This window comes from Symphalangus syndactylus, chromosome 2 (genome assembly GCF_028878055.3).
Source record: "Symphalangus syndactylus isolate Jambi chromosome 2, NHGRI_mSymSyn1-v2.1_pri, whole genome shotgun sequence".
NCBI classification, from domain to species: Eukaryota; Metazoa; Chordata; class Mammalia; order Primates; family Hylobatidae; genus Symphalangus; species Symphalangus syndactylus.
Genome location: NC_072424.2, coordinates 127316248 through 127331136, shown reverse-complemented (window position 1 = coordinate 127331136; position 14889 = coordinate 127316248). Strand labels below are relative to the sequence as shown.

The 14889-nt window shown below is 37.9% G+C and overlaps 1 protein-coding gene and 1 non-coding gene across 3 annotated transcripts in view; one reads left to right on the top strand and one right to left on the bottom strand.

Annotated features, from left to right (window-relative positions):
• PPIL4 (peptidylprolyl isomerase like 4) overlaps positions 1 to 14889 on the top strand; it is a 48663-nt gene that overhangs the window by 15264 nt on the left and 18510 nt on the right. The window contains exons 8-11 of one of the 2 annotated variants that reach the window (XM_055267189.2): positions 4455 to 4579; positions 6006 to 6072; positions 10018 to 10129; positions 13747 to 13843. In XM_055267189.2, the coding sequence (XP_055123164.1) occupies positions 4455 to 4579; positions 6006 to 6072; positions 10018 to 10129; positions 13747 to 13843 (401 nt within the window). The remainder of the gene's footprint in view (positions 1 to 4454; positions 4580 to 6005; positions 6073 to 10017; positions 10130 to 13746; positions 13844 to 14889) is intronic. The other variant, XM_055267198.2, reaches the window with a different exon arrangement.
• On the bottom strand, positions 14180 to 14241 carry LOC129478032 (U7 small nuclear RNA). The gene has a single exon (XR_008656202.1). It is a non-coding gene; the product is annotated as a U7 small nuclear RNA (small nuclear RNA).

Sequence of the window (14889 nt, the reverse complement as noted above, 5' to 3'; positions counted from 1 at the left end):
GCCAGTTGTTTTAATAATATCTTTTATAAGGCCGGGCGCGGTGGCTCACGCTTGTAATCCCAGCACCTTGGGAGGCCGAGGCGGGCGGATCACGAGGTCAGGAGATCGAGACCACGGTGAAACCCCGTCTCTACTAAAAATACAAAAAATTAGCCGGGCGTGGTGGCGGGCGCCTGTAGTCCCAGCTACTCGGAGAGGCTGAGGCAGGAGAATGGCGTGAACCCGGGAGGTGGAGCTTACAGTGAGCCGAGATTGCGCCACTGCACTACAGCCTGGGTGACAGAGCGAGACTCTGTCTCAAAAAAAAAAAAATAAAATAATATCTTTTATAATTGTTTCCTCCTCCAGACTAGAATCCAGCTCATGACTTATCATCTGTTGCATTTATTTTGTAGAATATTTTCCTTTTTTTTTTGTTTTTTGAGACGGAGTTTCTGTTGCCCAGGCTGGAGTGCAATGGCATGATCTTGGCTCACTGCAACCTCCACCTCCCGGGTTCAAGCGATTCACCTGCCTCAGCTTCCCAAGTAGCTGGGATTATAGGTGCCTGCCACCCACGCCTGGCTAATTTTTTTTTTTTTTTTTGAGACAGAATCTCGCTCTGTTATCCAGGCTGGAGTGCAGTGGCACGATCTCGGCTCACTACAACCTCTGCCTCCCGTGTTCAAGTAATTCTCCTGCCTCAGGCTCCCGAGTAGCTGGGATTTCAGGCACCCGACACCACATCCAGCTAATTTTTTGTAATTTTAGTAGAGACAGGGTTTCACTATGTTGCCCAGGCTGGTTTCGAACTCCTGAGCTCAGGCAATCCGCCTGCCTTGGCCTCCCAAAGTGCTGGGATTACAGGTGTAAGCCACTGTGCCCGCCCGAGCCCTCTCTTCTTATCTGCTTGTCTATCCGTTCATTGTCAGTGTCTCATGGATTCTTTTTTTGGCTTTGTTTTTAATAAATAGACAATTTGTAGAGCAATTTTAGGATTATAGAAAAACTGAACAGAAAGTACAGAGAGTTTCTAAGTACTCCCTCCCTCTTTCCCCCAGTCTTGCATTATTATGACACATTTGTTAACAATTGATGAGCCAATATTGATACATTATTAACTAAAATCCATGATTTACATTAGAATTCAAGCTTTGTGTTGTACATTCTGTGGAACTGACAAATGTACGATAGCATGTATCTACCCTTACAGGATCATTCAAGGTAGTTTCACTGTCGAAAAAATCCCCTGGGCTCCACCTGTTCATCCCCACCCCCAACACTCAGTTCCTGGCAACTACTGATGTTTTTATTGTCTATATAGTTTTGGCATTTTCAAAATGTCATATAGTTGGAATTACAGTGTATGTAGCATTTTCAGACTGTCTTCTTTCACTTAGCAATATGCATTTAAGGTTCCACTGTGCCTTTTTTCTTTCTTCCCTTTCTTTTTTCTTTCCCTTTCTTTTCTTTCCCTCCTTTTTTTTTTTTTTTTTTTTTGAGACAGGGTCTCGCTGTTGTTGCCAGGCTGGAGTGCAGTGGTGTGATCTCGGCTTACTGCAATCTCCGCCTCCTAGGTTCAAGAGATTGTCCTGCCTTAGCCTCCTGAGTAGCTGGGACTACAGGCACGTGCCACCACGCCTGGCTAATTATTTTGTATTTTTAGTAGAGACGAGGTTTCACCATATTAGCCAGGATGGTCTTGATCTCTTGACCTCGTGATCTGCCCGCCTCGGCCTCCCAAAGTGCTGGGATTACAGGTGTGGGTCACCATGCCCGGCCCTTTTTTTTTTTTTTTTAATTTTTTTATTTGAGACAGGTTCTCACTCTGTTGCATGGACAGTGGCACAATAACGGCTCACTGCACCCTGACCTCCAGGGCTCAAGTAATCCTCCTACCTCAGCCTCACAAGTAGCTGGGACCACAGACATGTGCCACCACGCCCAGCTAATTTTATTTTTTGTAGAGACAGAGTCTCACTGTGTTGCCCAGCCTGGGATTTCATTTCTTTTTTTGTTTTTTTTTTGAGAGAAAGTCTCACTCTGTCACCCAGGCTGGAGTGCAGTGGTGCTGTCATAGCTCGCTATAACCTTGAACTTCTGAGATTGAGCAGTCTTCCTGCCTCAGCCTCTTGAGTAGCTGGGACTATAGGCACATGCCACCACACCTCGGTAATTTTTAAATTTTTTTGTAGAGATGGAGTCTTACGCATGTTGCTCAGGCTGATCCCAAACTCCTAGGTTCAAGTGATCCTCCTGCCTTGGCCTCCCAAAGTGTTGGGATTACAGGCGTGAGCCACCACGCATGGCTGATAGCTCATTTCTTGTAATTGCTAAGTAATGTTTCATTGTATGGATGTATCACAGCTTGTTTACTTTTTACCTGCTGAAAGATACCTTGGTTGCTTCCAAGTTTTGGCAGTTGTGATTAAAGCTGCTGTAAACATTTGCATGTGGATTTTTGTGTAGGCATAAAGTTTCTATGCATTTGGGTAAATAGGAGTTCAGATGCTGGATTGAATGGTTTAGCTTTGTAAGAAACTGCCAAACTGTCTTCTAAAGTGGCTTTACATTTTACATTCCTACCAGCAATGAATGAGGGTTTCTTTTGCCTCACATCCTTGCCAGCATTTGCTGATGGTATTGTTTTGGATTTTAGTCACTCTAAAAGGTGATCCTGTGTCCTTTTGATTTTATTAACATGTTTCATCTTCTGTTTTCTAAGAATATCTGTTTCTCTTACCTTATTTGCATTTGTTTGTAATATAGTGATAATTCAGCTAGTGTTTTGTAAAATTAGTTTTGAACCTCATAGCTTTTATGAATGTTTTAAATTTCCTGATAGTATTTTAAAGTTAGCTTTGACCAAGTACTATAGCAAGTTCTTTTTTGACTCATTAACTTTTTTTCTTATTTATGCTTCCTTTCTGCCATTATAGGTGCTTTGGAGGATTTTTACTAATTTGCTCTTCTCCTTCTGTGTTTTGACACTCTTTTTTCTTTTTTAGAGGCAGGGTCTTACTCTGTTTTCTAGGCTGGAATGCAGTGATGTGATCATAGCTCAGTGCTGCCTCAAAAACTCTGGAACCCAAGCAGTCCATCCAACCTTCTGAATAGCTAGGACTACTCACACTGCCATGCCTGGCTAATTTTTAAATTTACTATAGAGACAAGGTCTTACTATGTTGCGTGGGCTGGTCTCAAACTCCTGGCTTCAAGAGATCCTCCTTCCTCAGCCTCCCAAAGTGTTGGGATTACATGTGTCAGCTATCATGCCTGGCTGTGATACTTCTTATTGGACATAATGTTGTCTTTTAATAGACTTGAGAAACATTGAGGAGATCTTACTGGCTGTGTTGCTTCTTACTGTTTTTTATTTTCAAGATTTTGGGGGGAAGGGCATGTTTATCCAAGAGGAGACACTTTACAGGTGATCTTATCAGAAATAATCTCTGAGAGAGTGTTTGAATATACGTATAAAGGGATGTTGTTGCCCCATCTAAATGTGATAGAGTTGCATACATATATGGTAAAACTCTGATGTTATGCAAGGAAATGACTAAAAAGGAAAACCAAAAAGCAGAGTATTTGTTGTCTCTGATGAGGAGGCAGAGGGGGAATGGGATAGGTGACATTTTAGTTCTTAAGGTAGGTGGTAGCATCATAGTGGTTTTTATTTTTAAGCTTAATGACTTACATGTACTTTACATAAATTCTTATCCTTTAAAAAATATATCAAATACTTGAAAAAAGACGAAGTAGGGGTAAAATTGGGCTTTGAAGCCAGATAAATGTAGGTTCAGATCCCAGCTCTGTTGTTTACCACTGTGTGGCCTTGGGCAAGTTACTTGTTTAACCTTTTAAATTTCACTTTACTTGTCTTTATTTTATTTATTTATGAGTGGAATCTTGCTCTGTCGCCCAGGCTGGGGTGAAGTGGCATTAGCTCACTGCAACCTCCGTCTCCTGGGTTCAAGCGATTCTACTGCTTCAGTGTCCTGAGTAGTTAGGACTACAGGTGCACACCACCACGCCCGTTTAATTTTTGTATTTTTAGTAGAGATGGGGTTTCACCATGTTGGCCAGGCTGGTCTTGAACTCCTGACCTCAAGTATCTGCCCCCCCTTGGCCTCCCAAAGTGCTGGGATTACAGGCGTGAGCTACCATGCCCGGCCACTTTACTTGTCTTTAAAATGGAAATTGCAGGATTGTTTCAAGAATTAGCCTAATAGATCTGAAGCCCCAAGCACTGTTCACACAAAGTATGAGTTATTTAAATATTAGCTATTAACACTGTTAAGAATAGGAACAGTGTAGTTCAAATTTTGAAATCTTATTTGGATTTCTTTTCCAGAGCCTGCAGTTTGTAATATAAATTTAGATGTTTTAAGGAAATCAGCATTGTGGGATTGGGTAGGATTTAGAATGGAAACTAAATAGGAATTGATTTATGTTTTTGTTTGTTTGTAATTTAGGTGGGAGACCTACCTGATGCAGATATTAAACCTCCAGAAAATGTACTGTTTGTGTGTAAATTGAACCCAGTGACCACAGATGAGGATCTGGAAATCATATTCTCTAGATTTGGGCCAATAAGAAGGTAATCCTTAGAATTAGTGAAAGAGATATTTAGAAAAACTAGGTATCAGTTGGTGGTTTTCTAATGACATCATATTTTGATGATTCTGTGAATTCTAGGTGAATTTTGTACTGGTGAATTTTTACAAGTGAGTCTTTGGACAGTAGGGAAGAAAAGTATGTGTGTGTATACATACATACGTACATACATACACACAGACACACAGATAAATAATTGAATCTCCCACTCTCAACACGTTTTCACTCTAAAACAGGAAATGAATGGAACAATTTAAATCTAGTTCTGTAATACTCTCAACATCCTTCTTTAATATTTAAAATATTTATCTCATTCAACTCCTGGAATTACCAGCAATTTATGTCAAAATTAATTTAAAACTAAATTTTCTAAAATTTTTCTTTTGGTTAGTTTTCCCTGCATTAATGAAAAAGTCTATGAAGCTAGTATTTCTGTGAGGAAGGGGACTATTTTGTAATTGATTAAAAAGTATTATATTTAGGGTTTCCTTTTGTTTCAGGAATTTTATTTTATTTATTTTTATTTATTTTTTGAGAGAGAGTCTTGCTCTGTTGCCCAGGCTGGAGTGCAGTGACGTGATCTCGGCTCACTGCAACCTCTGCCTCCCGGGTTCAAGTGATTCTTCTGCCTCAGCCTCCCGAGTAGCTGGGACTACAGGCATGCGCCAACACGCCCAGCTAATTTTTGTATTTTTAGTAGAGATGGGGTTTCACCATATTGGCCAAGCTGGTCTCGAACTCCTGACCTTGTGATCCGTCCGTCTTGGCCTCCCAAAGGGCCGGGGGTATAGGTGTGAGCCACTGCGCCCGGCCTCATTTCAGGTTTTTAAAATGAGACTTACGACACTTGGGGAAAGGGACAAGCCAGGTGCTTTCAACTTCAGCTTATTGGCCTTTTCACTTGGTTATTATGGTATATTAGTTCTGTAATTAACATTGTGCTTACAGTGTTAAATTTGAGCTTGATTTATATTAAAAATCAAAAATTTCAAAGCTTAAACTTACTGAACATTTATATATGTATGAGTATGCATACATTATTCTACAGTAATGTTAGATATTCTATAATTTGTCTATATTTGGACTAGAAAAGTGTTGTGATTTTAAAAGTCTTTAGCAGTAGTTTACTTTTGCCAAAGGAAAATTAAATATTCTTACTTCAGTACTTAAGGGAATTTAGGACTGTAGGCCTACATAAGGCGCTTAGAGTAGAATTTAGATAATTTAGTTACTGCTCTGGTGAACTATTTTTAAAAAAGAATTGTTACTAAATGAATTTGGAAAAATAATCTATGAATTTAACTTTGCCTTGTAATAACTGACTTACTTCTTCTGCAGTTTTAAAGAGTGAGAGTGAATGCTTTCTTCCTTTTTATTTTTTAAAGTCACTTTTAAATACTTTCTTTCAGTTGTGAAGTTATCCGAGACTGGAAGACAGGAGAGTCCCTCTGTTATGCTTTTATTGAATTTGAAAAGGTATGTCATAATACAGACATAAGTTTGGTATTTATTTGCTTTTGTATGGTATTAAAATGTGAAAAATTATAGAACTTTTTCTAGTTTCTAGAATTGCCCTTTCTTTTGGCACTCCCCAAAATTAAGTTTATTGTATCTATATAGGGGATAAGTTCAACATCTGTTGATGTTAACATACGTACTTTTACTTTAGGTTCAGGTGCAATCTGCATGAAAGTATCTTTAGAACTTTTTTTTTTTTTTTGAGACAGGGTCTCACTCTGTTGCCCAGGCTGGAATGCAATGGCACAATCTTGGCTCACTGCAGCCTCCGCCTCCTGGTTCAAGCGATTCTCTTGCCTCAGCCTCCCGAGTAGCTGGGATTACAGGTGCCCACCACCACGCCCTGCTAATTTTTTTGTATTTTTAGTAGAGACGGGGTTTCACCATATTGGTCAGGCTGGTCTTGAACTCCTGACCTCAAGCAATCCACCTGCCTCGGCCTCCCAAAGTGCTGGGATTACAGGCATAAGCCACCACACCCAGCCAATCTTAGAACTTTTTAAGTTCTAAGTAAAGCCCTTCAGAGACAATAATTTTTCCCTGTTACTTAAGTAGAGATAAAATTGAGTAATAGAGAACTGAACTGGATGCTAAGATTTAGATATTGATATATCTTTTGTCACTAGCCAGCTATTGTATGAAACTTGGCAGTTTAGTTAACTGTTCTTTCTAGGTCTTACCTTCTTATAAATAAAACTTGGGTATTAGATTAGATGGTCCCTTCTAGAGCTGTAATAATGATAGCTTATATTGCTTGAATATTTACTTTAAGCTAGGCATTATGTTACTTTTGCTGCATTTAATCCTCACAGTTCTGTAAGATAGGGACCATCCCCTTTTCCAAATAAGTTAACTGAGACACATAATGCTAATGTGACTTGTTCAAAATCACACACCTAGTGAATGAATGTCATAGCTGGGATTTGAACTCAGATATGTCTGACTCTGTTCCCATTGAGTTTACACTATGCTATGGTATGCTGTTTTTTAATGCAACTTTGGACTCATATGTATCCAGTAGTAGCCCATTCTAAGTTCTAATTATTACAAAGCATTTATGGAATACCTTTTATGTTTTCAGACACAGCAATAAGGCCTAGGGATACAAGATGAATCATGGAGGGTTGAGGAAGATAGACACATAAAGTTATATGTAGGCACTGTGTCAGATGTACCAGAAATGATACTTACAAGGTACATTGGGGCCAGCAGAAAGACCTTTACCTTTGGTTTGCTGTGAAAACTTGTAGACCTGCACTAGCATTCTATCATTGACACTATAGAATCTGTTATTTATTTTCTCACAAATAATTTCATTTGTAGCACATAGACTAATGACTGCCCATGTTTTGAGTTTTTTGCTGCTATGCCATTTTATTTTTTTTATTTTTTTGAAACAGAGTTTTGCTTTGTCATCCAGGCTGGAGTGTAGTTGCATGATCTCAGCTCACTGCAACCTCTGCCTCCCAGTTTCAAGCGATTCTCATGCCTCAGCATCCCAAGTAGCTGGGATTACAGGTGCTTGCCACCACACCTGGCTCATTTTTGTATTTTTAGTAGATACAGGGTTTTATGATGTTGGCCAGGCTGGTCTTGAACTCTTGACCTCAAGTGATCCACCTGCCTTGACCTCCCAAAGTGCTGGAATTATAGGCTTGAGCCACTGCACCTGCTGTTTTGCTTTTTTATTGATCTCTAAGGATTCTTTATATTTTCTAGATGCAAGCTCTTTATTGATTACGTGTGATACAGATATCTTTTCTGTGGATTTCGTTTTACTTTTTTTTTGTTTTTTAGGGGACAGGATCACTCTGTGTTGCCCAGGCTGGACTTGAGCTCATGGGCTCAAGTGATTCTCCAATTTTAGCTCCTGCGTAACTGGGACCACAGGCATGCCTTTTTCCTTTCTTAATGGTGTCTTTTTATAAACAAATTTCTAATTTTAATGGTTCAGTTTGTCACTATTTTTCTTCCTTTTTAGTGGCCTATTTAAAAAATATTTGCCCACTTCAAAGACATGAAGATGTTCTCCTGTATTATTTTTAGAAGCTTTGTTGTGAAATTTTTTCCCATTCAATTCTGTAATTTGCTTTTGGTGTATGTGTATTACATTGTTTCGTTTTTCCTACATTGGATTGCCAAGTGACACTCAGCACCATTTATTTAAAAGGTTGTCCTGGCCGGGCGTGGTGGCTCACGCCTGTAATCCCAGCACTTTGGGAGGCCGAGATGGGTGGATCACGAGGTCAAGAGATCGAGACCATCCTGGCCAACATGGTGAAACCCCATCTCTACTACAAATACAAAAATTAGCTGGGCGTGGTGGTACGCGCCTGTAGTCCCAGCTATTCGGGAGACTGAGGCAGGAGAAATGCTTGAACTCGGGAGGCACCACTGCACTCCAACCTGGCGACACAGCAAGACTCCGTCTCAAAAAAATAATAAATAAATAAAAGGTTGTCCTTTTTCTCTGAGGTCTCTACTGATGAAAAAATAAAATAATAAAAAAAGTTGTCCTGCCCCACAGCTCTGTAGTACCACTTTTGTTATAAATCAGGTATCCATATATGTATAGAGTCTGTTTCTAGACGCTATACTGTTGCACTGATCTATTTGTCTATTCATATACGACTGTTACATTGTGTTAATCACTATAGGTTTATAATGTCTTGATAACTGTGAGTCTTCCAACTTTGTTGTTTTTGAAGATTGTCATAGCTGTTTTTGACTTTTGAATATTTATATATATTTTTGAATCAGTTTCTCAATTTTGAAGAGATTTCGTAACTATTATTTAGGTGTAAGTAAATTGAGTATTTGCAAATACTATCCTCCTGAAAAAGTGATCTTCAGAGCTTTCTCTCTGGGGATATAGCATGGTGATAGAATTATACCTGCCTGAAAATAATCAGTCAGATTCATGAAACATACACCGATTGCCTGCGTTTTAGATACCATGCCATATGATGTTCTAAATGATGTAGTTACAAAGACAAATCAAGCTTTGTCTATATCTTCATGGATTTTATAATTCATTTAATTATTGACACATGTAATAAATATGATTATAACTATTTTATCTGCTTCTCTTTGGATTATCTCTAGTAAGAATAAGTTTCCAGGAATGTAAAAAAAATTGATCAGTACTGAGTTGAAATATGTCACTGTCAGTGTCAGAAACAGGGATTTAGAATTCTGAAGTTACCAACAGGAAGGATTCTTGTGTAGCACAGACCTTGGTATTGCAGGCTCACAGTTCATTATCTAAAACCCTTGAGAATAACTAGGCTTCCTAATTCAGAATTTTTCAGAATTCAGAAAGGTAATACTGTATATATGCATACACACACATACACATTACATCTGTGATTATGTAATACCTTTCTGGGTCAGCATTCCATAATCTGTCACAAAAGTATTTCTGCAGTGAAACATGAATATTCATACTAAGTGGATAAAAAATGGTCATAACCTACCATTAGGTCCGGTGTTACTGCCAAATTAATTTTAACACCAAACTTATGAAAACAACTTTCACTTTTCAGGATGTTTTTGAATTTTGAGTAAAAAGGATTGCGAACTTGTATAATACAGTCAGTAAGTGTATATTTATCTGTTCACTACAGTTGGACTGCCTCTTTAAAATCCTAGCTCTGACCCTTGCCAACAACTTCTATACTTCTCTAAACTTCTGTTTTCTCATTAAGAAAATGGATAGTACCTCATGGGGTTGTTACCAGAGGTATTTGAGGTAATAGATACAAAGCATTTAACAGCATCGGGTGTGTAATAAGTATTCAAACATTAATTTTTGTAACAACAAACTTTTTGTATTTTCAGTATTCTAGCTACAGAAATCTTTTCCATAAAGGTTTATGCTTGAGTTTTTATAATTATTATCAGGAAGAAGATTGTGAGAAAGCATTCTTCAAAATGGACAATGTGCTTATAGATGACAGAAGAATACATGTGGATTTTAGCCAGTCTGTTGCAAAGGTTAAATGGAAAGGAAAAGGTATGGTGGTTTATCTTTTGTTTTTGTTCTGACTTTTTTTTTTTTTGAGATGGAGTCTCGCTCTGTTGCCCAGGCTGGAGTGCAGTGGCACGATCTTGGTTCACTGCAACCTGTGTCTCCCACGTTCAAGCCATTCTCATGCCTCAGCCTCCCAAGTAGCTGGGATTACAAGCATGTGCCACCACGCCCAGCTAATTTTTGTATTTTTAGTAGAGGTGGGGTTTCACCACGTTGGCCAGGCTGGTCTCGAACTCCTGACATCAGGTAATCCACTGCCTTGGCCTCCCAAAGTGCCGGGATTACAGGCGTGAGCCACTGCGCCCGGCCTTGTTTTTGTTCTGCTTTTCATGCTTGTATGAGCCTTTTATTGAGTGCTGTTAATTAGGAGAAATATTAATTGATGTAACTCCTGCCATTTATAATTTTACAAACCTGCTATCTGGAATCTGAGGTAGAGTGTGTGTGTGTGTGCGCACATGCATGTGTGCACCTGTGCGTGTATTTTAAACTGATGAAAAATTATATTTTCTATGTTTGACTATATTATAAATTACTAATAATTACCCACTGCAGACATGATATGTTTCCTAAGTAATTATTTTGACTTTATGGTGTTTTGAGTCTTTTAGGTGCACAACTTAAATTTTTTTTAAGTTTGTTTTAGTTGTCATATGATGCAAAATAGAAAAGGTCCATGGAAAGGTAGATAAAAGTCTCATTCATTCCTGCTCGTCATCTATCTAATTTCTCTTCCAGAGTAACGATCATTACCTATTGTTACTAACTTTCCCCTACATTTTTTGGATACATATGTGCATGTATATGTGTGTGTGTGTGTGTTTGTGTGTGTGTATGATTTTCTCCTTTTAAAAAGGAAAATACAAAACAAAGGATGCAGGCTATACATACTGTTTTTGTACCTTGCATTTTTCAATTAACAGTGTATCTAAGAGATCAGTTCATATCAGTATATAAAATGAACCAGCCCTGTTAATGGGTTTTCTAAATGTTTACTCTTCCATGTCCATAGCCATATGTTCCATCTTTGTACATATTGCATTTCCCACATACACATACATGTATGTCAAATACATTCCTGGTAGCATGTCAGTCTTAAAAGTTGGGTCTCTCATTTGTTGAAATAATACAAGTTTTTGGTTTTTGATGCAGTGTTTTTAAAAGGTTTCACTTTGGTAGTTACTCACATGTAATGCTAAATTTTACTGGGAATTTCAGGGTTACTTTCTTTTTCTATAACACTTATTTCCCATGATTTTAATGAATTTTTTTTTGTCTGTTTTTAGTAAGAAAGAAAAACACTATTTAGTTGTGAATTGCTGAATTGTTTGGTGGATTCTGTTACCTTATGGGAGTTCAGAGAAGGAAGAAATTATTAATGTGAATAAAGTAGGCAAGGAATGCTGAGTGGAAGCTGTGATCTCTGTGATAAGGGAGAGGGTGACTTGGATTGGAGTTCCATGTACTATTAGTTTCTCCTGTGAAACCTTACCTCCTCCTAGAACACATGGCTAGTTTTTGACAGTGCTGTTTGAGTGATTTGTGAAAACTAAATTGAAGTACTAAGATTTTTTTCCATATATGAAAATTACAACTTTGTGAACAAAAGATTCCAGTAAGTGTATTCAGAAGTGTTGGTGAGCTGCTGGCCTGATGCAGTGTAGTTCTGGCCAGTAGTAATGCCAGGTGGCTCTTAGGTAGAGCTTTGCTTCCAAAGAGCTAGTTTAATTGTATCATTTGGGAAGTGTGTGAAGTATTATAATTCCTCATTATAGATATGGAATTTGAGGCATAATGTTGAGACATGATTTACCTAGAGTCACATACACAGATGATTTAGACAGACCCTAAATTTGGTTTGTTTTTTTACCCTCTCAATCCTGTCTTCTTCTCAACCCATCCACCCATTGAATAAATAATACTACTTTCTTGTGACTTTTAAATAAATGTCTTCATGTTTTTTCCTAAGATAAAATGTCACATAGGAGGGAGAAGCTTTGGTTTTGTATATGCCATCATAAACATATTATTCTCAGTTAATTTTGAAATAATTATATGTTATTGATTCACATTTATAAACTTAATGTGTATAATGTGCCATTCACAGCACTAAGGACTTTCCTTTATAGTCTGATGATTCCAGCAACTCTGTGAAATGTTGGTATTATTTTCAGTTTATAAATGAAGATAATGTAAATAAAGGTAATGAATTGCAGAGAAGTGGTGTCTTACCTAGGACCTCCCACTACAGTCAAGAACCTCTTAGGTTAATCTGGTGCCCTTTCTGTTATATGGTAACTGCTTCATCCATAGTGAGACTTTTAATGGCAGGCAGATGGCAAATAATTTTTCAATGATAAATGATGGCTGTTTGTTACTGTTACCAGTTATTTTATCTCTTGGAGTAGACTGTTTCACATTTATGAGAAACATTGCTGGCCATTTTTGTTTCTGGAGTCTCTGGAATTGACAAATAGATTGATCTTGTCTTTTTTGCTTACCCTATAGGTCCCCCTTTAAAACCCTGACGATCAAGGTATACATAGGATTCCCAGTCAAAACCTCTGTCTATACCTCCAGTTTGTTTTACTTCTACATTTAATCTAGGACCCTTCTGTAGGAAGTCTTTCTACAAACAGCATTTCCTAGTGGTGTAGCTGAGGGATAGGAAAGGCAGGGCAGTCAACAGGTCTGGGACATGGGTACAAATTGAATTCTCATCTGGTAGGAGACTTGAAAATTGAGTTCTCATCTGATAGGAGACTAGAGAGAAGAGAGGCTGCATTGAATGCTCTTCCTTTCTAGCCCTACCAAGCCAGTTAGGATAAGCAGTAGGTCCTATTTTCCTGAAGGGATTTTTGGCACTTGGGAGGAATCAAGTTGCCCCTAAGTTAGAATTTCAAAGTAGAGACGGTTTGTCTTTGGTGCTATTACCCACCCTCTCCTCTCACAGTTGTTTGGTGATCTTCTGCACATCCTGCCCTCTTCTATTTGCCTGATGCTCTGTTGCCATTTGGCAGCAGAGTATCTCTTGTTAAATCTTTTTTTTTTTTTTTTTGAAACGGAGTTTCGCCCTGTCGCTCAGGCTGGAGTGCAGTGGCACAATCTCGGCTCACTGCAACCTCTGCCTCCCAGGTTCATGCGATTCTCCTGCCTCAGCCTCCCAAGTAGATGGGATTACAGGCACACACTATCTTGTTAGATCTTTAAAAGGTCTCTTAATGTTTCACTTCTCTCAAACTTAAGTCTTTCAGATCTTAAACTCAGGTCCCAAATCCTCAGTTTTCCATTGGACTTAATGTTCTCATGGGCTCAGTGGCTCTACGTGAACACGGCATTTGTGTGTAATTTATTTTCAAGTTTGATGTTGTAATATTCACATATATCGTTAGGTGGCAGCATGTGGCTACCTAGCAAAAATGGCTGTCTGATTTCAGTTAAATTAGTAATGGAGACGGAATTACTATGATTCTTTTGTTCCCTTTTTCTGTCTCTCGATGTATGCCATTTATAAAATAGCTCTTATACTTTTCATAAAATATTGTTCTTGATTAGGTGGTTTTTTTACTAAGCTCTTTTTTTCTTTTCTTAATAAATAGGTGGGAAATACACCAAGAGTGATTTCAAGGAGTATGAAAAAGAACAGGATAAACCATCTAATTTGGTTCTGAAAGATAAAGTAAAGCCCAAACAGGAGTATCCTTACCAAGAATCAGTTAGTTAATATGTATTGACCATCTGCTATGTGTAGAGTACTGTGTGATGTGTTATGAAAAGTCACAAAAGCTATAGAAGACAAAGTTCCGGAATCCAGATTGTTTGTGAGGAAGTAACTTAGTTTATCATTATCTCCTTTCAAGGTCTTACATATACTTTGCTTTTTCACTATACTGTAGTGTATGGAGAAAGTTAAGGTTGAAAGAAATCCGTAGCCTAATTCTTTTATTAATACTTTCCTACTCTAGGTTAAGTACTTTCCTACTTACCATATTCTCAGAAGATCTTTCAGGTAAGATTTGTATTTTCTTTTTGGGGGGCTTTCCTGCAAAAACCGGAAAGCCTGCTAGACAAATTCTAGAAGAGCTGTAACACTAGCTTTGTATTTTCTATATGTAATTGTAATGTTTTCTATTCCTCATAATCAGAAATTTATTATTGCTAAGCTGATTCCTTTGTGCTAACTGCTGTTATGTTTAACTTCCTTATCTAGATTACAAAATCCTATTGTTCTCTGTTACAATGTTAAGTTACTTCTTTCGGTATAGTATATTGTAATTTCAAATATTTATTGGGCTACTGCTGAGTGCAAGAGTTCACTTTTGTAGGATTAAAAAGAAATCCATTGGCTTGACCGTTTACTTCAGGTTCTTCCAAGTTTTAGGTTGAGTCATGTAAAAAGTAATGAAACATACTGTTTATATTATGAGATTTAAATTTGTTCACTAATTTTTCCCATTATAAATATATCACTCCACACATTGCAAGAGTTATTTCTTTTGTGATTCTTTCTGGTAAATGGTGTCTTTGTTTCCTAGTTTCTATTGGTATTTCAGGGATTTTTTTTCCACATATGTAGACATTTCTTTTCCAAGTACTCATCAAGAAAGATGAATATCAGGTTGACCTGGTCTGCATTCATGTTTTAAGATGTGTTGATTGTCTGCAATGTATAAAGCATTGTGAGGTGTTAGAACTGGATAAAGTCTGAAGAAAGCTGATAAAATCAGCATAAGAAGAGGCTT